This window comes from Bipolaris victoriae (assembly GCF_000527765.1).
Source record: "Bipolaris victoriae FI3 unplaced genomic scaffold scaffold_51, whole genome shotgun sequence".
Classification (NCBI taxonomy): domain Eukaryota; kingdom Fungi; phylum Ascomycota; class Dothideomycetes; order Pleosporales; family Pleosporaceae; genus Bipolaris; species Bipolaris victoriae.
In genome coordinates, this window is record NW_014575341.1 from 153,155 (window position 1) to 175,565 (window position 22,411).

A 22,411-nucleotide genomic window follows, 5' to 3' on the forward strand; every position below is an offset into this window, starting at 1 on the left:
TCCCTCCTTTCACCCTCCCCCACTTCGCGCTACCTCCGCCGACGTATAAAATGCCATCACCACTGCACCACAGATCCAAACACCGGGCCTGGTGAAACGCGCCATGCACGCATCCGCCCTTACGGATGCAGGGCGCGCTTGCACCCAGCACAGCGCCCCGATGCTGATGCTGTCCACCCCCCCAAAACAACACATCCAGCAGCAGGCCACCAGGCTCGGCCCGCATGCGTGCTATCCATCACCACCATGTGGATGCACATGCAGCCCCGTAGCGACTATCCAGACGTTGCGGGCACAGCGTCATTCAACAACAAGCCCTCGCACTCACACTCGCGCCCGCTGCGTGGCGGCACTACGCTCGCCAGCGCCCTCGATTGGCGCCTTTTCCAAGGCCGTGTACGGTGTGAGACGAGGTGGAATGCCCCGTGCAAAATCAAGCCTCGCCCAACAAGCATACCCCTCTCGTCGCGGCTGCGGTCCATCTCCCGTCGCCATCGCACGCTACCGCTGCACCAGAAAAAAAACGTTCTGCCGACCACTGTCCTGGGACCACACCACATTGACTTTGCCATGGCAATTGCCTGTCCCGTACAAGCCCGACTGCGCACGCAAATTGCCTAATTACACCACCTTCATAACACCCACTTGCTCCTCGGCGGCTGGCCCAATGCCGCTGCACATATCTGAGACACCCGCCCTCCACCCCATGCCGACGATCGTCAAACAGTGACATTTTGCTTTCTTTGCTTCTTTGCGCGTCATAGCGCACAACCAGCCAACTGCCAGCCTGCTGCGTGCCACATGTAAGAAATTAGTACCTCTGGCCCGACAGAGAACACGGTACCTTGCAGTCTAACACCCCCCCCCCTTTTAAGCTTAGACGGCAATGCCACATGCAGCCGTGTCCATGTGTGAACCGGTTCATCAGAATACTACGACATAACGTGCAAGGATAGCGCCACGCCCATGCACCTGATACATACTTAGACAACGCCTCTACAGCGCCAGGGTGCAAGGTATTTGTATACTTGCTTACATACATACTTACCACACCAAGCCTCCACCTGCACACTGGCCAAACGCTAAAACATCGAGTATAGCATAGATGAACATTGCTTACATCGTGCCACCATGTAGTCAATACGTATGCAACAAACACATGTATGCCGAACACTGCTCATCCATTAGCCTTTCAAATCATGTCATGGCAGAAATGAAACATACACCCTTGTCACGGTAGTCTACTGCCTACTCAATCTCAATTACGATGCTGTCTGCTCAGCCCTACCCTTTGTCTTCCCGTATGCACCCCCGGCCAATTTCCGCATCTCCAGCGCTCTCTTGTACGGCGGCGCTGTAGGAGGCTGCACAGGGTCCAGACTGACTCTATCCTTGGGCAGATGGTAGGTAGCATCAGAGTCGTAAGCCGACAAGTCACCGCATGCCAGAAACGGCGCTATCCACCGATGACCTCCTTCTTCAACATCATCTTGGTTTTCGCTCTCGTCGCCAAGGTCAATCTCGATTGCCCCGTCGTCCCTGACTTTTCGCGAGACCCTGCTTTCTGGTCCAGGCGCATCGCACGGAGCGGGTGCTCCTGGTGTGGGCAGCTGCGTACCCGCGCCAAGCGGTTTGTCCAGACTGGCCGTGAACCCTTTGGGAGGACAGAAGCCCTCGCACACGACGAACGCTTCTATGCTGCTCGCCCGACTACTCCTCGGCTTGGCCACGCGCACCCGCTCAAATACAATCTTCAGCTGCGCAAACAGCAAATCGACGTCTTTGCCTCTGAAGATCTTGGCCACAAACTTGCCGCCGGGCTTGAGCACGCACAGGGCCAGGTTGAGCGCTGCCCACAGAAGCTGGCTCTGAACGTAAATGTCGAGGTCGTGGAGACCAGTGACGTCGGGCGCCCCGTCGGAAATCACAAGGTCCACAGGTGAGGAGCCGCTCGTAGCCTTGGGATCGTATGTATCAGGGTCGAGCGCCTTGAGCATAAGGGGTATCGTTGAAGGATGCGTAATATCTGCGCGCATCGTCGTCACACCTTCCAGCGGACTCATGGGCTGCAAATCAATCGCAACTATCCGTACTCCTTCTCTTGACTTTGGTTTCTCTTCCTTGACTCCACCATCCTGTTCCTTTTTCTCTACTTCCACACCATCTTCCTTCTTCTTGTCCGCACCCAAAACACAGTTCCGTGTCGAAGCCTGCTTCTCCTGCCACCCCGCCCGTCCAAATTTTTCTCCCTTAATGAGCACACGGGATAGCACTTGGCTCCAGCTTCCTGGTGCAGCACAGAGATCCACGACTCGGGTGACGCCTTCAAACAAATTGAATTCTTCGTCTAGTTGCAGTAACTTGTATGCAGATCGTGCCCGCCATCCCTCTTCTTTTGCCAGTCGGTAGTACGCATCTCGCTTGTCTTTTGATGACTTTCCCATGGCTCGCTCCGGAGGTGTGATTTACACCACTTATTCTTCCCCCGCCTTGGAGAATTTTCGAGCCAGTCTGTATGACTGGTGATACAGTTTTCTGAATTTACTCGTCTGCTGTCTTGATAACTTGGAGGCCTTGGATGCAAGACAAATGCCACCTGCAATATAATTACCAGACAAACACCCGGCGGTCTAGTCCGACTCTTTCTTCCTTTTTGTTTTCCTCTGCCTAGATATTGTCGCAATTTAGTCAATGCGAGAGTGAGTCGCACGTGAAGTGCGGGCTAGACAATCTGCAGGGCGAAGTGGGGCGGCGGACTCCCGAACGCCGACAGTTCTCCAAAAAAAAGTTTCCAGACCATCGCATGCTTCGACCCTCGCGTACAAACACTTCCAATCGCAATTCCGCGCCACAATGAAACGCGCCCATGCTGCCCCGAAGAAGGCGGCGCACAAGGCGCACAAACGCCAGAAGGTCGATGATTTTCCTAAACCTCTACCTACCAGGACAAAACGCAGAGTGCAGCTCAACGAGCTAGGATGGAAGGCTGTTTCCATGCCCGATCGCTTAGAGGACACCGAAGGCTTCTACGGACTCGAAGAAATCGACGATGTTGAAATTGTAAAGGATCCTGTTACTGGCGCCTTCCATTTCGAGACTACAAAGACGGAAGACGAAGTAGCGCGTGATGTCGAGGAGGCGTGGCAGCGCGAGGAAGACGAGGCTCGGCGTCTTGAAAAGATAACTTTCGGGGAGAACCAAGAGGCTGAGAAAGATGAGGACAAGGAGTTTGAAGAAGATGAGGGCAAAGAGCCTGAGGTACAGGGAGAAGATGAAGAGTTGGAATGGGAAGGCTTCAGCGACGAGGAAGTCGAGACCGAAGCGCCCACGCCTGCAACGAACGGAGAGTCTGAGACAAAGAAGGAGACCAAGAAGGAGAAAAAGAAGAGACTCAAGGAAGAGAAATTGAAAAAGCAGGAGGAGAAGAAGAAGACAAATGGGCAAACAGCCAAGCCAAATGGACATGACAAAGTGGACGACGACGAAGACGATGATCACGAAGATGACCAATTCGATGGAGAAGATGTTGATGACGGCGAGACGTTTGGCCCTGGCGCCTTCGATATACTTGCAAACCAACCAATGGACGACAGTGACGAAGAAGACGTATCTGCTTGGGCAAAGTTGGACCTGTCCGAGGAAATGCTCGGAGCATTGGCGAAGCTCAAGTTTTCAAAGCCCACCGACATTCAAGCATCAACTATACCCGAGATTATAGCTGGCAGAGACGTCATCGGAAAGGCTTCCACCGGTTCAGGAAAGACGCTTGCCTTTGGTATTCCCATTATAGAGTCATATCTCGCCGGTCGTGCAGCATCAAAAAACACCGAAGACAAGGTTCCGCTCGCCCTCATTATCGCGCCAACTCGAGAACTTGCCCATCAGATCAACGAACATCTGGTTAAGCTTTGTGCAAAGGGTGACTTTGACTCTCCGTACATTGCCTCCATCACGGGTGGTTTGTCCGTGCAGAAGCAGCGTAGGCAACTGGAAAAGGCAGATATAGTTGTGGGAACCCCAGGACGGCTGTGGGAAGTCATCAGCAGTGGCCAAGGCTTGCTCGCAAAGTTCAAGCAGATCAAGTTCTTGGTCGTCGACGAAGCTGATCGCCTGTTAAGCCAGGGCCACTTCAAGGAAATGGACGATATCCTCAAGGTACTCGAGCCAGATGATGAGGTAGATGAGAACGCCGAGCCAGCAGAAACACCCGAAGTCAACCGCCAGACACTTGTCTTCTCAGCAACTTTTGGAAAGGATCTTCAGAGAAAACTTGCCGGCAAGGCCAAATTCGGTGGTGACCAGATGAACCAACAACAGTCAATGGAGTATCTCTTGAAGAAGCTTCGATTCCGCGAAGAGAAGCCCATGTTCATCGACACCAACCCGACCTCGCAAATGGCCAGCAAGCTTCAGGAAGGTCTCATCGAATGTGCCGGTCCTGAAAAAGATCTATATCTATACTCACTTCTCATGTTTTACACCAAGAAGCGCGCCCTCGTCTTCACAAACTCCATCTCAGCCGTCCGACGCATAACGCCCTTCCTAACTAACCTCAACCTCCCCGCTCTCCCACTTCATTCCAACATGCCGCAAAAAGCCCGTCTACGCTCAATCGAACGCTTCAAAGAACGACCAGGATCAATCCTAGTCGCCACGGACGTCGCAGCCCGAGGTCTCGACATCCCTAAAGTCGAACTCGTAATTCACTACCACCTCCCCCGCGCCGCCGACACCTACGTGCACCGCTCCGGCCGCACAGCCCGCGCCGATGCCTCAGGCGCCAGTATCCTCATCTGCGCACCCGAAGAAGTCGCCGGTGTCCGTCGTCTCATCGCCAAAGTGCACGCCCGCGCGGCCTCGGCGCCCAAGACCAAAAACACATCCTTCTTCATCCGCACCCTCGACATCGACCGCCGCATCGTGTCGCGCCTCAAACCCCGCGCCACAATCTCCAAGCGCCTCGCCGATACCGTCATCGCCAAGGAGAAGAAAAACAGCGGCGATGACGTCCTCCGCCAGGCCGCTGAGGACCTTGGCGTCGATTACGACAGTGAGGAGTTCGACAAGGAAGCAAAAGGGAAACGGGGCCGTGGTGCCGGTCGCAAGAAGAAGGAGAGAGAGGCGAGTCAGATGACGAAGGCAGAGATGCAGGCGCTGCGTGCTGAGTTGAGGAGTTTGCTCAGCCAGAGGATTAATACGGGGGTTAGTGCGAGGTATCTTACCAGTGGTGGTATTGATGTTGATGCGCTTATGGCGGGAGAGGGCAACTTGGAGTTTTTGGGGCGTGTGGATGGGTTGGGGTTTGATGAGGATGAGGATGAGGAATAGCAGGTTCGGGGGATACCCGTTTATGTGTATCAAGTAAGGGATATATCATTTTCCATCTACTTGGAGTGCGATGTGTGGCTTAGGATTCAAGAGAATTATGAACTAGGTTCAAGAAGAATATGGAGATATCTTGTTTTTTTTTCTCAACAAGGCAAAACAAAAAAATTACATATTGATTAATGTGCAGCAGTGATTTAACTGCATGCTCTTCAACCACCTAATGCTGATGAATGACTATAAGTCCCGACTTACCATGCTTCTACGATAACACGAGATACTTGTCCCTCTACAGATTATACAGACGAACAAAAGAGTGGAATATCACAATGAAGAATCAAGTCATGGGGACAACAGAACCCACGCACCTGTGACAATGCACAACAGACTGCATGCTTTTGCATCCAGTATAAAGGGTCCGGCAGTCGCTCAACTGATCCCTTGAATGAACGGTTAGAAGCATATCAAGTTTGCATCTGGAGTAGAGAGAGAGAGAAAGAAGAAGAAGCGTACAAGTAATTCGAGAAGATTGACAAGCTCAAGTAAGGGCTCCACTGGGAGGGAGGACCATCAGTAAAACGTCGCTAAACCTGTTATACAGCCCTAAACTACCCCCCAAGTCGCGGTAGTTTTTGGTGTTTCGTTTCCCTTCTCTTTTCGTATCTCTGCCCCAAGAAAAAACAAGAACCAATAAAAAATACTGTGGTAAGCTGCACCAGTTTTTTGGGAATCTCAAGTCGACACACCTTAACGCCGAAGACACAAGGGGAGACAACGTTTTTCCTTTTACCAGCCTCCTCTTCTGCCGCCGCGACGACCTCCTCGTCCGCCACGGTAGCCGCCGCCTCCGCCGCCTCCGCCGTAACCACCGCCACCACCTCCGCCCCATCCGCCTCCACTGCCTCGATCCATGTCCCCGCCCGAAGGAGCATACGAGTTGCGAGGCGGCGCACGGTCCTTGAGTTCCTTGGACAGCGCCTCGTACGACTTGCGCATCTGGGCGTAGCCGAGATGCATCTTTCCGTAGAAATGGTCTGCTAACCGACGATCGTTATCCAGACGGCTGAGGTACGCACCGCATACATCGCACACTTGGAGTTTCTGATGCCCGGAAGGACCGCCCGTGTCGGAAAGGGCCCGTAGTTCGCGTTCGCGCTCCTCCTTCTCAGCCTTCTTGTAGCGGACTTTTGTGAACTCTTGGACAGCCATATTGACCATGCCTTCCTCGCCCATTATCTTGATTTCCAGCATGCCGGCTTCGATGGACTTTGTGAGTTCGTTGATTGCTTTGAGCTGCGCAGGTTGTTAGCGTATATCCTCAAAACTCCTCGACGGGCCAGGTTAGGCTACTGACAAGAGCGTTGGTCTGCCGGATCTCTTCAGGCGTCTTTTCTAGGCGGCGCTGTGCCGAATCTATCTTGCGATTACAGGCGTCAATGTGATGCTGCATGTCGCGCATGTAGTCAAACTCGAAGCCCCACCTGCGCTTCTGGTCTGCGTCGGCCTCCTGGTACTCAGTCTTGAGTGCCTCATTGTGGACTTTGGGACAAGGCCCCAGTTCGTTCTTGGTGTTGGTGAAGAGATCGTGCGGGCAGTTGCCGACTAGATACGAGCGGCAGACCTTTGGGTCGGTGATGCTGAGCTGGGGCGCGCGCTGGTCGGTTCCGTTCATGAGCTGTTCGCCCATGAGCTGCTCTACATTGTGTGTCAGGGTTGATATTTTCTCAGGGTCGATTGGGTTTGCATACCGAGCAGCCTACGCGTCTCTGCTGCAGCCATAATGTAATCTATCTAGTATTAGTCGCTATTATCGTGATGTGGAGGAGAGCTTGAGGTGAGGTGACGGTCAAAAGAAATCGCGACGCTGCGACCGCGGCAATGCCAAGTACGGTTGGTCTACATGGACTGCGCCTGACCAATCACATGTGGGGCGCCCTTCATCACCACCACCCTCACCACCCTCACCATCCTATCCGCGTAGAGAGCGCTACCATGCTGCCATGCTCTCGTCTTTCACCCTCCTGTTGCTCAATGCCTTGATTGCACTTGTATCGGCAGGCTCCGACTACAGTGAGCGTCTCCTCCTTCGGCCCCTTCCGCAGAACACCCTTCTGGCCTCTTTCAACTTCCGCAGCAACGAAAGCGCGGCTGCCTTTGAAGCACAAAACTTTCGCTACTTCCCGCGCTCTTTTGGTCAGATTCTGCAACATGCGCATGCCAAGGAATTGCACCTGAGATTCAGCGTTGGAAGATGGGATGCCGACAACTGGGGACAGCGGCCATGGAACGGGGCGCGAGAAGGAGGCACGGGCGTCGAGCTGTGGGCGTGGGTCGAGGCCGCGACTGAGGAGGAGTATGTCCCGTGTATACGTAGCACTCACCAAATGCTGACCGTGTCTCCAGAGCATTTGCCCGATGGCTGAAACTCACCAATGCCTTGTCTGGCCTCTTCTGCGCCTCGATAAACTTCATCGATGCCACCAAAACCATACGCCCCGTCATGTCCTTTGACCCAGAAGGTCAGCATGGCAATTCATCCAACCTTCACCTGCTCCATGGCACCCTGCCTCACGAAGTCGTCTGCACTGAGAACTTGACCCCCTTTTTGAAACTGCTGCCCTGCAAGGGAAAGGCCGGTGTGTCGAGCCTTCTTGATGGGCACAAGCTGTTTGATGCTGCATTCCAGACCATGGCTGTAGATGTCCGCCCCACGTGTAGCGAGGGCAGCTCCACTTGCTTTATAGAGATGGAGCAGAGTGTGGACATGGTCCTGGACATTGCGAGAGCGAAGCGCCCGAGAGATAATCCGATCCCGCGGCCTCTTCCTATTGAGCAAATGGAATGCGACACGTCCAAGCCCTACAATGCGCATGATACTTGCTATCCCCTTAACAAGGGCACTGAGCTTCCCTGGACCCTTGAGGAAGTTTTCGGAAGACCGCTCCGGGGAGCTTGTCCGTTGATAGACGAGAGCATAGACGAGGCCCACAATGTTTGTATCAACATGCCACCGGAACGTATCATGGAAGTAAAGACAGAGGGCCAGTTTACAGAGAGAAAATTGGCATCAGATACTCTCCGCTGCTTCAAGCTTCCGACAGGCCAGAATTTCGACCTTGCCCTCCCTGAGCAGAAGATGAAGACAGGCTTGGTTCGCCCAGACCCTCTCGTTTTTGCTGCAAGATCCATCAACGGCCATGGTCAGGAGCGAGGTAGTATCCAGGCAGTCATCCGCAACCCATCCAAACAACAAGCAGTCGAGGTCGTTTACCTCGAGTCTCTGCCCTGGTTCATGAAGCCGTATCTGCACACACTACGCGCTCATGTCGACACCACGGATCAAACTCCCATCAAAGAGACATACTACCGACCGGCAGTCGACCGCAAACGAGGCACTCACCTCGAGCTACGTATGGTCATCCCACCTGACTCTACGCTCACCTTGACATACGACTTTGAAAAGGCCATCTTACGGTACACAGAGTACCCGCCAGATGCGAACCGAGGTTTTGACGTCGCCCCTGCCGTCATCCGCGTTCTGTCGCCATCGTCCGGCGACAACAAGGGCATCTACGTCCGCACAACCTCGTTGCTTCTTCCTCTGCCAACACCCGATTTCAGTATGCCGTACAACGTCATCATCCTCACCAGCACAGTCATGGCATTGGGCTTTGGAAACATTTTCAATCTGCTCGTCAGACGCTTTGTGGGCGTTGATGAGGTGCCAGCCACGGGGGTGGGTGGCATAAAAGGCATCATTCAGGGCAAGATACTCAGACTAAAGGGTCTGCTAGGTGTAAAATAAACAATCTGCGGATAGATATTGTAGAAAGAATATGTAAAGATTTGTGTCTCTCTTTTTAATATCTCGAAATGATGAACAAATATGTGATGGTATTGTATGCTTATGTATTTACAATGTTCTAAAATAGCTGCGAATTGGGTATCCCTTTTACTACTTTCCCTTGACCATTTGAAAAAAAAAAGAAGTAACACCTGTTCCCAGCACTCCCTCATATCATAACGACAACCATGTCGTAAGGGGACTGACGAATCCAACCCAATCCTTTGCCTTTCCAGATTTCCCGGCATAAACCCTACGCCCCGTAGCCCCGAAAGTTCTCACACGGGAGATAATTATTCTCAATGAAGGCCGACGCAAATCTGATGCCATAAACGCCATCCCACACCTGCTCCGTCTTGAAGGGCTCCATCTTCGCACGAACAGACCCTTTGACATTTTCGATCCGATTCGGCGCGGTACTCAAGCTCGTGTCGAACAGACGAATCATATTATCGCAGGATTTGCCATTCGCGAAAATGATTTGGTTCGTGACGTTGACGAAGAAGTCTAGCGGGTACGGTGCCTCGGTGGTGCTGTGGAATTGCGTGTCTGCACACGCGGCCCCGAACTCGACGCTGCGGCCGCTGTAGGCCGTGGTGCCGGGATTGGCGGCGTCGGGCACGGCACGGTAGGAGTTGCATGTGGGGTCAAAAGTGGAAGGGTAGGTAGTGGTGCCGTAAGCCTGTGCTCCTTGGATGGCGGCGGCGTTGTCGGCAGACATTAAGAGCGAGGGGACCCATTTGAAGGATGTGGAGTTGTCGCCTAGGAGGTCTAGGAATGGGAATTCAATTCCTGCGCGCTGGTTGGGGAGGTTAGAGGTGACAGTCAGGTGAGCAATAGTATAGTAATTAAGCTTACAGAAAAGTCTGAGATTTTGAAGCCTCCGAATTGGATGTCGTGGTCGTGCACAGCTTGGACGACGGCGGGGTACATGTCTTTTGGGAATGTGGGGAGGAGGTGGCGGTATGCATGTTCCAAGATGCGGTATTGTGAGGGAATCAGTTGGCGTGCGAGATCCAGTGGGATAGGTACGATTGAAACTGTGCCGTTGAGGACTCCAGTAGCGTTGTTTGGATATGTCGTTGCAATTGGGTTTGGCGAGTCTTCTGATTGGCATGTAATTGCGGCTACTGAATCGAGGGTAGTGTTTAGTGGTGTGCTTGCGCTACTTGCATAGCGAATAGCGAGTAAAGACAGAAAACTGAGCAGAAAGTACTGCCACCACGATTGCTGCGTCTGCATCTTGGACCGTTGGATTGTGAGGACTGCAAGTACAGGGTGGCACAAAAGTGCGAGATCCAAACAGGTATTTATCATCGTTGCGTGACCGAAAGTTTGTGAAAGGACCGACTATAGCGTTGACCATGTGAGAAAGGAAAAGATGGGCTGATTCGTATCCGGGGGAAAAAAGGTCATTCACGTATACTACTACCGGAGGGAAAGAGAAAAAACGTGATAGTCAGAGCCCTAAAGAAGGATTGTCATCGTTCGGCAACGCATGAATCCGCGCCACTAAAAGTGCCTCAAGATGCGCTGGACTGGAAACGTTGACAACCGCAAGCCTACGGGAACACTGACGCCGATGGAGTCGGTACCCTACCGCAAATCACAGGCGTGTCCGCGAGGGTGCTTGGGGCAGTCTTTCGCGACAAAGTCGTGTTAGTGCCATGGAAGCTCGAGTATCCGAAACGCAGATCGATTAGGCTGACGAGGTCACCGACTGTTTTAGCCCCGGTGCTCGCCCTTCCCGCATGCAAAGTGTTAGCCTTTTGTCTAAGAAGCCCAGCCTTGGTGGACGTTAATTGCGATCCGCCAAATGCGTCATGAGGGCGTGTATTGTTGCCCTCGGACGGATGCTCGGTGCAAAGCGCGTGTCAAGGAGTCTTCTTTCGGGTTTCATGACCTTCGAGATGGATGTGGGGCTAATGGTGCGTGCGTTGTTAGGCTGGCATCAGGCAGGGGTCAAAGGCTGACTTCCTATCATAAGCGGAGTCGACTTTTTTTGCTACAATAATCCCTCCGCGGGTCTGCTCATAATTCTGTGTCCATGTGTTATGAAAAACAGGGTTCAGTTCAACAATTGGAGGCATTGGTATTGTGCAAGTATTGTTCTTCTGGCGCAAAGGAAACATAGTTGTTGAGGCGCAACGTTGAGACTGACAGGTGTTGAACAATGATCCTAATACTGCATAGTGTAAGAAAGTTCAAACGGATGGCATCCCCGTTGTTTTCATGGGGCGGGCTTGCCGTCCCCGCATTGCTTGAATTTGTCATCTTTGGTCGCATTGGCAATGTATAAATGCGCTGAGCGCATCCAAGACGAAGAGAATCCCATGCCAATAGTCTGATAAAAAATGCCGAACGTGAATTCTGTCTATCGCAGGGAACAAAGAATACCCAGTCTACCCATCCTGGTCATGACTAGCCCTTGGAGCATTTCGAACATTGCTAGTCTGATCCCGCAGGAACTTCTCCACCGTCTCATTGTCCATATCGTCGATCCTTGCTTCCATGGATTGATCTGACGGCTGTGGGGAACGACTCCTGTTCGATGCCTCAGAATCAGAGGTTGAAGAAGACGAGTATTTAAAACCCAATGCCGCATATACTGCGACCACTGAGTTCGTTAAGCTTGATATCGCAGTGGATGCTTGGCCAATATAGCCTTGGCCATTTCTGTCGTCATGCTCAGAATCCGCTGTTGAAGATCCCGTAGTCACAAGCTCCGGTCGCTCTGGTTTGGCCACGTTGGGTTCCGTCGTTGCTGGTGGGAACTGCGAAGTTGTTCCTTCAGTTTCCTCGACAGGGGAGGCCTTGTTATGCCCATCATGATTTATACTGTTTTCTCCTGACTGACTGGTCACCGTCTCAGGCGCAGCTGCCACATTCCCATTATTCTTCTCCTGCTCCAATGTAGCCTCCAACTCCTTTCCATACAATAGTCTGAAAATCACAACTAGCAACGTTTCTTCCGTCTTACGGTTTCTCAAAACATATCTCAGGTGATGCGTCTTCTCATCCACGTACCGTGCGACACTAATGGAGAAGCCTGGTAACCTCAAGGCGAAATTTGCAAAATCCAAGTGTGGATTGAAAAAGTCTGCGTGGTACATTCTGTCCTTCTCGAACGTGAATTCTGCGAGCGCCTTTGTATCGAGAAAGAACTTCCGCCTCTTCTTCCATTTAGGAGGCATGTTTAGTGTCTTTCGTATCTCAGCACCACTTCCATAAGCACCCTCTTCAATGATATTGGCTGAGTCTTGCTCGAGCTGGGAGAGTTGGTCAGACGGAGACATGACGCTCGTCTTTTCGCCGATCTGGAAAGCAAAGAAACTTGATAGCGCTGGACCGTACAGGTACGGTTGGTCAGAGTAGGGATCAGAATACAGGCCTGGGTCGAGCAAGCTAGTTGCAATTTTCATCGCGTACTTGAAACCTGGAGGCAATTGATGTCTGATTGAATGGTCGTAGTCAAATCCCATGACCAAGTCGGAGCCAGGCATGTCTTGTTTGGGAATGAAAGAGTAGGCGATGGAATAACGATCCGAGGTATGCTGTGGGTGGTCGAAGTATGACGATGAAGCTGGCGAACCGTGAGGTAAGCCATGATAGTCCTTTATACGAACGCGTATCCAAGCGGATAGGAGGTCGCTTTCGATGTATGTTGGATCTGCACCGTTTATTGCTACTTGTTCATGGTCCGAAGGGTTGTAAGATGGGCCCGCAGTTACTGAGTACTGTTAGGCACCTTGAGGCGATGAGTTGTTTTTTGTATGGGTGTACCTTGAAGGAGATATTTGTCTCTTGCCGCAGGGTCCACAACTTTGTCAGACATGTTGCCAAGGTGCTTTTAGTCTATATATCCAATGACACGTTAGCAGAATGCTTAAAAAGGAATGTTACGGAAGCGAGCCAAGACAGCATTTATGTATCCCAAGGCAGATAATGGAATACATCTTTTGGGCTATGCTATATACAGAAAGGAGTGCTGTCGCACTTGATTTCAAGTAAGTTGAGTGTCAGAAGTGTCAGAGCCGGGTTTGGCAACGACGCGTGAGTCTATGACGTAGTGACAGGGCATGGTCCAATCAGGGCGTAGGATTCGACCGCTTACTGTGTTACTGGTCGTCGCTCGTGGGGAATCTGGTAGTAGTACGCACTGTAGACGCGTAGATTCAGCATGTGATAGTTAGCAAACAACATGCTGTGACAGCAGTGATACATTGTAATTGAAATAGAGTTAATGACATAAGCAGGGAAGATGCCGCATTCGGCACTTCAGCGTGACAAGATTGCGCCGTACAGCGAAATAAGGTTGATGTTCTCTACCAGCATCGCGTGGACATGTAACACGAAAGAGGCTATTGTATCGTGAATTTGAGGCTGTGAAGTCCGTGGACTAGTCGAGATACTTCCAGAATGGTGGTCTCCATTTGTGGGTGGCCAAGCCATAGTAGTTGACAAGTATACCATATTCACAAACTTCTTTAGTGCACAATCTTGGAAACGGTAGTGGCGCGCGACAACTTGAATTGCATGGCGCATGTTAACACGTTGAAGCAATCAAAAAAGGAATTTATCAATGGTACGATATCATGACCGGGTGCCAAAGCGTCCGTAAGGAATGGCGTGCGCCTGCTATAGGCAGCAGCAGTCAAAATGACTAAACAATGCGCATAGGTGGCAATTGGGCGTTAACATTAGGGAAACGTTGCAATTAGGTAGAGAAGAGCATGGAGCCTTCAATGTGGTGACTGTTTATTGGCAGATGGTCCAGTGTCAATTTCGGCTTAGCTGTTTTGGAAACACCCCCACATTTAGAGTAAAAGGACACCTGGAGCTGGCCGCCACAGAAAGCCTGGGTAATCCCCGATGAACAAGCCGGAAATTTCGACATGTTTGTAATGTATGAGTCGATATTAGGCATCCGCAATCTGGTCCACCGCTTCATCAGAGGAAAAAGTATGTCGAGAATGGCCAAAGGACTGGAGTGCATTCGCTTAGATGGAGGGGTATCGGCCACTAGATAACGACCGGCGGTAGGGCCACTGCAGCAGTTAGTTGCCCATTCCAATGCGCTTCAAGTTGCTCGTGGGCGCACAACCACACATAGACTGCGATATTACAATTCCAACAAGGCTACACAGAAAGCCGTTGTCGCTAAATTACACGTGTCATGTAACAGATTGCATTAAACACGGATGAAATTGAGGCTGTAGCGGGCGACTGGGGCAAAAGCGCCATGGTCCAGTGTATGCGCTAGTCCACTTTTGGAGCTAGTATTTCGAGATCGCAAGGTGTTCTTTCTAAATACTTCCACGACTGGGCGTGCATATAACAGCAGCCCTCCACCGCTCTTCTCCTTCTCCCTCCACTCACCTTAGGATCAATTCCACCTTGCCTTTGGTTTCCTTTCTTTACGATACCCGGAGAGCTTTGTCTACTCCACCACATCGCGAACTCGAAGAGAGTTACGCCCGCACTTGCTTCTGGCACTCAAGGCCACATACTTAGTCTCCGAGAGACCTTACTCCACACACATCCACAATGGCGCGCAGCTCACGGAATGCGAGCAGGCGCTCGACATGGTCCATTGCCTTCTACCTTCTCCTCGTCCTCGTCGGCGGTCTGATGCTGGCTAAGACAGCACACGCCAAGGACAATGATTCCGCAAAGGATGACGGCAACGCCGTCTCCGGCCCCGTCATTGGTATCGATCTGGGAACCACGTACTCTTGCGTTGGTGTCATGAAGAACGGTCAAGTTGAAATCATCGCCAACGACCAGGGTAAGCCCCACCACCACCAGTTGCTCGTAGACGCCCCCAACTAACCAATTCCCTCTACAGGTAACCGTATCACTCCTTCTTGGGTCGCCTTCACAGATGAGGAGCGCCTCGTCGGAGACGCTGCTAAGAACCAGTTTGCCTCCAACCCCCACCGAACCATTTTCGATATCGTACGCATTCCCCATACCCCGCTATTCGAAACACATTATACTAATTGGAGAGTAGAAACGTCTCATTGGTCAAAAGTTCAACGACAAGTCTGTCCAGAGCGACATCAAGCACTTCCCCTTCAAGGTTCTTAACAAGAGTGGCCAACCTCGCGTTAGTGTTGAGGTTCACGGCGAGGAGAAGACCTTCACCCCCGAGGAGGTCTCCGCTATGGTTCTTGGTAAGATGAAGGAGGTTGCTGAGAGCTACCTCGGTGAGCCCGTTAAGAACGCCGTTGTCACTGTCCCCGCCTACTTCAACGACGCTCAGCGTGCCGCCACCAAGGACGCTGGTACTATCGCCGGTCTCAACGTTCTCCGTGTGGTCAACGAGCCCACCGCCGCCGCTCTCGCATACGGTCTTGACAAGGTAAGATGCTATAGTAATATGTTACTCCAAGGACCAAGCTAACTCGCTTTCACAGACCGACCAAGGTGAACGCCAGGTTCTCGTCTACGATCTTGGTGGTGGTACTTTCGATGTCTCCATCCTCACCATTGAGGAGGGTGTTTTCGAGGTCCAGGCTACTGCCGGTGATACTCATCTCGGTGGTGAAGATTTCGATAACCGTGTCATCAACTACTTCGCCAAGAAGTACAACAAGGAGAACAATGTCGACATCACCAAGGACGCTAAGACCATGGGTAAGCTCAAGCGTGAGGTTGAGAAGGCCAAGCGCACTCTTTCTTCCCAGAAGTCCACCAAGATCGAAATCGAGTCCTTCTTCAAGGGCAAGGACTTCTCTGAGACTCTTACCCGCGCCAAGTTCGAGGAGCTCAACAACGACCTTTTCAAGAAGACTCTCAAGCCTGTTGAGCAGGTTCTCAAGGACGCCAAGATGAAGAAGAGCGACATCGATGACATTGTCCTCGTCGGTGGTTCTACCCGTATCCCCAAGGTTCAGGCCATGCTTGAGGAGTTCTTCGGAAAGAAGGCTCGCAAGGATGTCAACCCCGATGAGGCTGTCGCTTACGGTGCCGCCGTCCAGGGTGGTGTTCTCTCCGGTGAGGACCGCACCAGCGGTGTCATTCTCATGGATGTCAACCCTCTTACCCTCGGTATCGAGACCACTGGTGGTGTCATGACCACTTTGATCAAGCGTGGTACCACCATCCCCACCAAGAAGAGCCAGATCTTCTCCACGGCCGCCGACAACCAGCCCGTCGTCTTGATCCAGGTATTCGAAGGCGAGCGCAGTATGACAAAGGACAACAACCAGCTCGGAAAGTTCGAGCTTACCAACATTCCGTAAGTTTTCAATGCAGATTCAGCTTAGTGGAGCGTCAACTAATAATTCACAGTCCCGCGCCCCGTGGTGTTCCCCAGATTGAGGTCACTTTCGAGCTCGACTCCAACGGTATCCTCAAGGTCGGCGCTGTTGACAAGGGCACTGGCAAGGGTGAGAGCATCACCATCACCAACGACAAGGGCCGTCTCAGCAAGGAGGAGATTGACCGCATGGTTGAGGAGGCCGAGAAGTATGCCGAGGAGGACAAGGCTACCCGCGAGCGCATCGAGGCCCGCAACAAGCTCGAGAACTACGCCTACAGCCTCAAGAACCAGGTCAACGACGAGGAGGGTCTTGGTGGCAAGATTGAGGACGACGACAAGGAGTCTCTCCTCGAGGCCGTCAAGGAGACCCAGGACTGGCTCGAGAGCAACGCTGGTGAGGCTGCTGCTGAGGACTTCGACGAGCAGTTCCAGAAGCTTTCCGACGTCGCCTACCCCATCACCTCCAAGCTCTACGGTTCTTCCGGTGGCGCTGGTGACGATGATGTCCCCAACGAACACGATGAGTTGTAGAGGGCCAAATCTGGCGTTGAAGGTTGCATCTTATATCCCGAGTTTCGTCACATGCGAACTAGACAGATGTAGTTTGTGAGCAAATGTATGAGTACAGAAAGGGCATTTCGCATCTGAGATTGTTTGGACACAGCTCATGGTACATGTGGAGTTTGCTTAAACTATAGGAGTGTTTTTTTTGGAATGAAGCATTTATGAGCATAATCTTGCCACTAGTTGATATGTTATGGTGACGCATGCTGAAGTTTGTCCTTTACCGTGATGTCGACCCTCCTTGCCAAGGATCTTGTCCGTATGTGTCACGATATTCTGAACCAAAGACCAACCGCAGCATGTCCGCCTGTCCACATGTCCGCCTGTCCACTACTTTAGCTAGCTTGGCCAGATCAATATGTATAAAGGCAGTTTGTACAGCAGAATCAGTGGGCATACGATGGGTAGCTAGTGCAGCCGGATCACTAGGCATATGGGCAGCCGGATCAGCCAGATCGATGGGTGTCTGGTGCACCTGGAGTAGTCATAATTCTTCTGCTGCTCACTATAGTGGTAAGAGTGGTTATTCTCGTAGTTGTTTATTCTAATTTCATGATATATCGACTCTACTTTAATGACTTTGAATCCAGACATTCTGTGGGTATGTAAGTAATCGTCACCAGTCTTATGTGGGTGACCGTCCAGGTTGGGCCGTCCATTGGTACTACGCATGTTGAGCGATGCAAGCCACGCATCATGCGAAGAGGATTAAAGAAGGATGCAGGATACAAAACGAAAAAAGTCTTGCCTACACACTGCGATGTTCCGTCATACAATGCTTCGCCTTGTTTCCACTAATTACTATAGGGGGATGCATCGACATAATGCCGTGGTTATTTGCTCCACCCTTATCACGTGTTCCCTTAACACTACTATTATAATTGTTGTTATCAACAATTATGTACACACACAGACGCAGCTTACACCTTACACTCGCAGCCTCGGGCTTCGGCGCCATCCAGTTAGCGGTTGCGCGCGGCCGAAACCTGTCGCCTTCCGTCATTTCGTACATTCCAAACTTGTTCTGTCTGTGCACACACACACACACACACACACACACACACACACACACACACAAAATACCTAGTAGAGCCAGGTTGCGAGCCTCCCCCCCTCTGCCTCCCCTTACCCCAAGTTCCCTAAATCGGTCGTCGTCATCACCTTTTCTTTATTGACTGGAATCCACAAACTGCCTCTGCTTTCGCTCTAATGTCCGAACTTGACGTCCCCACAAATTTCTGGTTTATTGGCTAGGCATGGCTATGCTTGGTGTGCCTGCCGCAACGGGGGATTAGATACGGTTTACGCGTAATGCACTCTTTCTTTCTCTCTCTGGCGCGCGCTGGTTTCCTCTGGTTTCCTTTTGGTTACGTTGCAGCTTCGTCAGCCCGACCGTTGTTCATAATTTTTTTTGTTCAACGGCTATAGGCCACCCCCCTTGTCGGTCCGTCATCGTATACGTTGCGATGAAACAACGGTACGAGGGGATAACGCGATCGCTTAGCTGAGCGAACGACTTATTACGGGGTACCCCTACCTTTATCTTTTTGTTCATTATGGTCTGTGGGCCGAAATGGAGGAGTTGGCTTGTTGGGATCTCGGGATCGCAACGAGTCCTCCATCGGGACGATTGCCTGCTCCGTGGGTAAATTAAGACGAGGCGGCTATCGACAAGGGATTCGCGTCGCTAAGTTGGGGACGGCAGTGCAATGCCTCAGGCGCTTAGCCGAAACAATTGGCGGCCCTGATCATCAATCGCATCACACAGGAAAAGATAGGCAAGTTGGATCTTTTTTTGGAACTTTTATAGGATTTGCAAGACTAACAATAAACATTTACTAAATAGACATCTACTACTGAGAGCCTGAACGGGAAGCGTAAATGGACAGGCTAACCAGTACCCAAAAAGTGCGAATGGGGTATCTCGCCAAACAACTGTGTCTAAAAGATTGCTTGTGTGACGAGTCGTGTCCAAATAGCATGGAACAAGGGGGAATATGGCGAAGAGGAATATGCAAACCAACATGAAGAGATGACAAACGCCGAAAAGATCGGGTTGGCACCGCTTATGAAAGGACAACCTTGATGACTTCGCCGTTCTGGCCCATGGAGCAACCACCACCGGTACCGGCCATGATTGGGTCGTAGCCGCCGCCACCACCGTTGCCAGAGTCGCAGTTGAAGAGGTCGTAGTCGGTACCCTTCTCGCAAGTGTTCATGCCGTTCTTGCACTTGAAGACGCAAGTGTTCATGTCTGATGTGCACTTGGAGCCCTTGGCAGAGATGTTGCTACCGTTCATGTTGATGTTGCGGGAAACATCGAAAGCACCAGTTGGGCCGAAGGTGACCTCGAACCAAGTGTTGTCAACACCACCGAACATGGCCAGCTTAGTGTCAGGGAAGACTGGTGCGCAAGCGGCGGAAGCGTTCTCCTCGAAGGAGATATCGACGGACTCGCCAGACTTGAGGCCAACGGAGATCTCAGGCTGCATCTCGTTGATGCACATGTTCTTGAAGTCGTTGGACCTCCAGCAGAAGAGGATAGCATCCTTGTTGTTGTCGTTGGTGAACTGGGTCCTCCACTTGCTGTCCTTACCGAGCCAGATACCGTTCTGGTTGCTCTTGGGGTTCTTTCCGGTCTTTGCGCCAATGCTGGTGATCATAGACTGGAGTCCGTTCAAGACGTCACCGACAATGTCGTTGATGGAGTCGCCTACGTTGTCGAGGAGATCACCGATAGGATCCTTCTTGTCGTCGGCGGGAGCCGAGGAGGGAGAAGGAGTAGGGGTGGAGGTAGGAGTTGGAGTGGGAGTAGGAGAAGGCTTCTTCTCCTCAGCGGGAGCGGAGGACGAGGGGTAGGTAGGGGCTGCTGCAGCCTCGACTTGCTTGGCCTCAGCAACAGGCTCTGCTGGCTTGGGAGAAGGAGTTGCGAAGACCTTGTCCCAGTCGACGTCGCCCAGTTGGTAGGCGACCTTGCTCCAGTCGACGTTGCTGGTATCAACGGAACGCTTGGCCTCACTGCTGACAGTTAGTGACGGCTGGTATGTGAGTCTTGCCGGCATTACTCACGCTTGACGGCGAGCATGGAAGCTGGCGTGACGGTTGTGGAGGTTGGCGGCGGTAGCTTGGCCAACAACAATGGTGCTCAACACCAGGGCGGAAGAGTAACGCATTTTGCAAGAGGTTTGTGAGTAATGATGCGACAGGCGAGTATGGATAGAGCAGACAAGTCGTAACGGCGTTCAACGGCGTGTCGATGGAGCGATAAAGGATTGTTGTAAGATTAGCAAAGGAATGACTGAGCGTGCAAGCAAGGGAGCAAGCAGGCAAGACCAAGACGGGCGTGAATGAGTGAACGCGCGAATGTGGCTAATATGAGAAGAGGGACCGTGGGTATGTTATATGTTGCGGTGAAGAGGAGGAAAAGGGACGCAAGCGGCCAGACGCAGCGCCAGCCGGACTGCTCCATCTCATCTCCTGGCTGACCTTGACAGGTTAGCGTGCCGCCAACCATCCCCGTCGCTAATTTGCATGGGGCCAATTGCACCGGACATGCGACCCCTGACAACGCGGCCCCATCGCTTCGTACCTCGATATCATTGGTGTGCCTGGCTCAGGCACAGTTGGCCCGCCCTGGCTCGACACCTGGGCCGGCTACTGCTGAATCGCGAATTGAAGCATCCCCCTTCTTCCCCCCCCCCCATTTATTCTACTTACCCTTGGCCGCACCCAAGCAGCCGCGTGGTATAGCAACCGAGCTGGTCTTGTCGCCACGGACAACAAAGTCTCGACGTCTCGACAACAACAAAGACAACAAGGCGCACTGCCACAGGTGCCACTTTATCGGCTCTCCGACGATGGCAAGGCCGCGCAATTACGATCATCACAGGGTGGGACCAGCATGCTGTGATTGGAAAAGGCGTGTGCGTGTTGTCTTGTCGCCGCGAACCAAAGTGGAGAAAACGACCTTGCGGATTCCAGAACCTCTTCCGCCGGCCGCGTTGCCATCACACTACGCCATGTGTTTTTTGCCTCATCCAGTCTAGCCTCACCAGCGTCGTCATGTACTTACTACCGTTTCTTATCACTGTCACTACCGTGGACCAGATGCTTCTTGGTACACGCTCTCGACCGCGTCAACACACTATGGTCCGACAGCCCCGTCCTGCCCCGGCCATTCCTTGGCCGGGTAAAAAACGCCTCTGTCAACCTGCGTAATAGTCGTGCAGCTTAGTGACGCAGCAGTTTGCACTCGCTCTTCTTCTATTTGTCCTTTACACGGCTGCAATTCAGCCCATCTGTACCCACGCATCCGCTGCTCCACTCACAGGCAAGTGGCCGATGCAATGTTTGTGGAGCCCCAGTGTGGTCAGCGGAATGATAGAGTCTTTATCGCAATGTGGGGGCTAGCCAGCATATGTATGCACGATGAAAAACTCAAAGGCTACTGTCCACCGGCCGGCATCGTAACAGCGCAGCAGTGGATGCGACGTGGTGGATTTCTGTTCGTTGTTTGCTAGTCCTCAGCCGTCACCTTGCCTCGAACGCATATGGAACTAGAAGCTACAACATGTGCGGGTGCGTCTCATACCCCCGAATGGCGCAGCTTGTCCGCCTTTGACAATGACACTGAGGTTTTTGTTTCGTTTTCATCTACTTATCACTTGCAGAGGTCGTGCATTGACACACTGCGCTATGAGTATACCACAAAGGTTATTATGCTTGGTTGACCGACCGCGTATGGTCAAAGAGCATACCGAAAAACCATCGCACGCGGCCCTTCCCGCTCCTGCTGACAGCAGGTCGTGTTCATGACGCGACGTATTACCACAACACTTTGTTCAGCCCAACCCTGTTGTTCAAGATCTGCCATAGAACCTGGCCACAATTTTCTCGCAACAGATTCTCATTGGCGCATCGTGCGTACGAACTGCATACTACCGTGCTGGATTTTCAAGGTACACCAATCACGCAGTGGGCGGAACGCCTTGTGGATGCTCTCAACAAGCTTCATGCAGCTTCGCCATCTTATCGATACCTACTCGGAACCTTACCGGTGTGATGTCAGCAGGTATACGCTTTCCGACAAGCGAACGTGTTCTAGACGATTGTGTGTAATTTCGCTTGTGCAGGATTTTATGGTCCCGGTGGAGCGCTCTGCCAATTCTTGTCAAGTTCGTATGCTCAACTGGCTGGCTGAATGGAGATCGCTGAGAGAATTCTTTCTGCAAGTTTCTTTCTTGCGCCACCACAACACGTGAAAAGACAAGCAGGATGACGGAGCAAAGTCAATGTGTTTGCAAATGACTCCATCGGTGAAGTCAGGCAACAGCAGCGGCCACAGGGCACTCACATGCGGAACGGATGTGTGATACTCGGGTATGGGCGAATTTGCCCCCGAGCTTACGCAC

At 52.1% G+C, this 22,411-nt stretch overlaps 10 protein-coding genes across 10 annotated transcripts; 4 read left to right on the forward strand and 6 right to left on the reverse strand.

The window, feature by feature from the left end:
• Positions 1-103: 103 nt before the first annotated feature.
• COCVIDRAFT_38516 (hypothetical protein) lies at positions 104-730 on the forward strand (the record flags this gene model as incomplete). Its single annotated transcript, XM_014700322.1, has 1 exon — positions 104-730. The coding sequence occupies one exon, from the start codon at positions 104-106 to the stop codon at positions 728-730; it is 627 nt and encodes a 208-aa protein (XP_014555808.1).
• Positions 731-1,262: 532 nt separating this feature from the next.
• Positions 1,263-2,444, reverse strand: COCVIDRAFT_101445 (hypothetical protein; the record flags this gene model as incomplete). The annotated part of the gene is made up of 1 exon (XM_014700323.1): positions 1,263-2,444. The coding sequence occupies one exon, from the start codon at positions 2,442-2,444 to the stop codon at positions 1,263-1,265; it is 1,182 nt and encodes a 393-aa protein (XP_014555809.1).
• Positions 2,445-2,853: 409 nt separating this feature from the next.
• COCVIDRAFT_101515 (hypothetical protein) lies at positions 2,854-5,328 on the forward strand (the record flags this gene model as incomplete). The annotated part of the gene is made up of 2 exons (XM_014700324.1): positions 2,854-3,347; positions 3,594-5,328. 2 exons carry the CDS (start codon positions 2,854-2,856, stop codon positions 5,326-5,328), a joined length of 2,229 nt encoding a protein of 742 aa, XP_014555810.1.
• Positions 5,329-6,111: 783 nt separating this feature from the next.
• COCVIDRAFT_27382 (hypothetical protein) lies at positions 6,112-7,104 on the reverse strand (the record flags this gene model as incomplete). The annotated part of the gene is made up of 3 exons (XM_014700325.1): positions 6,112-6,618; positions 6,680-7,020; positions 7,074-7,104. The coding sequence occupies 3 exons, from the start codon at positions 7,102-7,104 to the stop codon at positions 6,112-6,114; spliced, it is 879 nt and encodes a 292-aa protein (XP_014555811.1).
• A 221-nt stretch (positions 7,105-7,325) lies between these two features.
• Positions 7,326-9,130, forward strand: COCVIDRAFT_16734 (hypothetical protein; the record flags this gene model as incomplete). The annotated part of the gene is made up of 2 exons (XM_014700267.1): positions 7,326-7,678; positions 7,729-9,130. The coding sequence occupies 2 exons, from the start codon at positions 7,326-7,328 to the stop codon at positions 9,128-9,130; spliced, it is 1,755 nt and encodes a 584-aa protein (XP_014555753.1).
• A 292-nt stretch (positions 9,131-9,422) lies between these two features.
• COCVIDRAFT_16735 (hypothetical protein) lies at positions 9,423-10,411 on the reverse strand (the record flags this gene model as incomplete). The annotated part of the gene is made up of 2 exons (XM_014700268.1): positions 9,423-9,968; positions 10,028-10,411. The coding sequence occupies 2 exons, from the start codon at positions 10,409-10,411 to the stop codon at positions 9,423-9,425; spliced, it is 930 nt and encodes a 309-aa protein (XP_014555754.1).
• A 1,160-nt stretch (positions 10,412-11,571) lies between these two features.
• On the reverse strand, positions 11,572-13,004 carry COCVIDRAFT_101538 (hypothetical protein; the record flags this gene model as incomplete). The annotated part of the gene is made up of 2 exons (XM_014700326.1): positions 11,572-12,899; positions 12,953-13,004. The coding sequence occupies 2 exons, from the start codon at positions 13,002-13,004 to the stop codon at positions 11,572-11,574; spliced, it is 1,380 nt and encodes a 459-aa protein (XP_014555812.1).
• Positions 13,005-14,716: 1,712 nt separating this feature from the next.
• COCVIDRAFT_101509 (hypothetical protein) lies at positions 14,717-16,967 on the forward strand (the record flags this gene model as incomplete). The annotated part of the gene is made up of 5 exons (XM_014700327.1): positions 14,717-14,957; positions 15,018-15,127; positions 15,183-15,533; positions 15,589-16,412; positions 16,466-16,967. 5 exons carry the CDS (start codon positions 14,717-14,719, stop codon positions 16,965-16,967), a joined length of 2,028 nt encoding a protein of 675 aa, XP_014555813.1.
• A 253-nt stretch (positions 16,968-17,220) lies between these two features.
• Positions 17,221-18,555, reverse strand: COCVIDRAFT_16738 (hypothetical protein; the record flags this gene model as incomplete). The annotated part of the gene is made up of 4 exons (XM_014700269.1): positions 17,221-17,475; positions 17,803-18,028; positions 18,084-18,139; positions 18,538-18,555. The coding sequence occupies 4 exons, from the start codon at positions 18,553-18,555 to the stop codon at positions 17,221-17,223; spliced, it is 555 nt and encodes a 184-aa protein (XP_014555755.1).
• A 511-nt stretch (positions 18,556-19,066) lies between these two features.
• Positions 19,067-20,173, reverse strand: COCVIDRAFT_101499 (hypothetical protein; the record flags this gene model as incomplete). Its single annotated transcript, XM_014700328.1, has 2 exons — positions 19,067-20,018; positions 20,070-20,173. The coding sequence occupies 2 exons, from the start codon at positions 20,171-20,173 to the stop codon at positions 19,067-19,069; spliced, it is 1,056 nt and encodes a 351-aa protein (XP_014555814.1).
• Between the last annotated feature and the right edge of the window lie 2,238 nt (positions 20,174-22,411).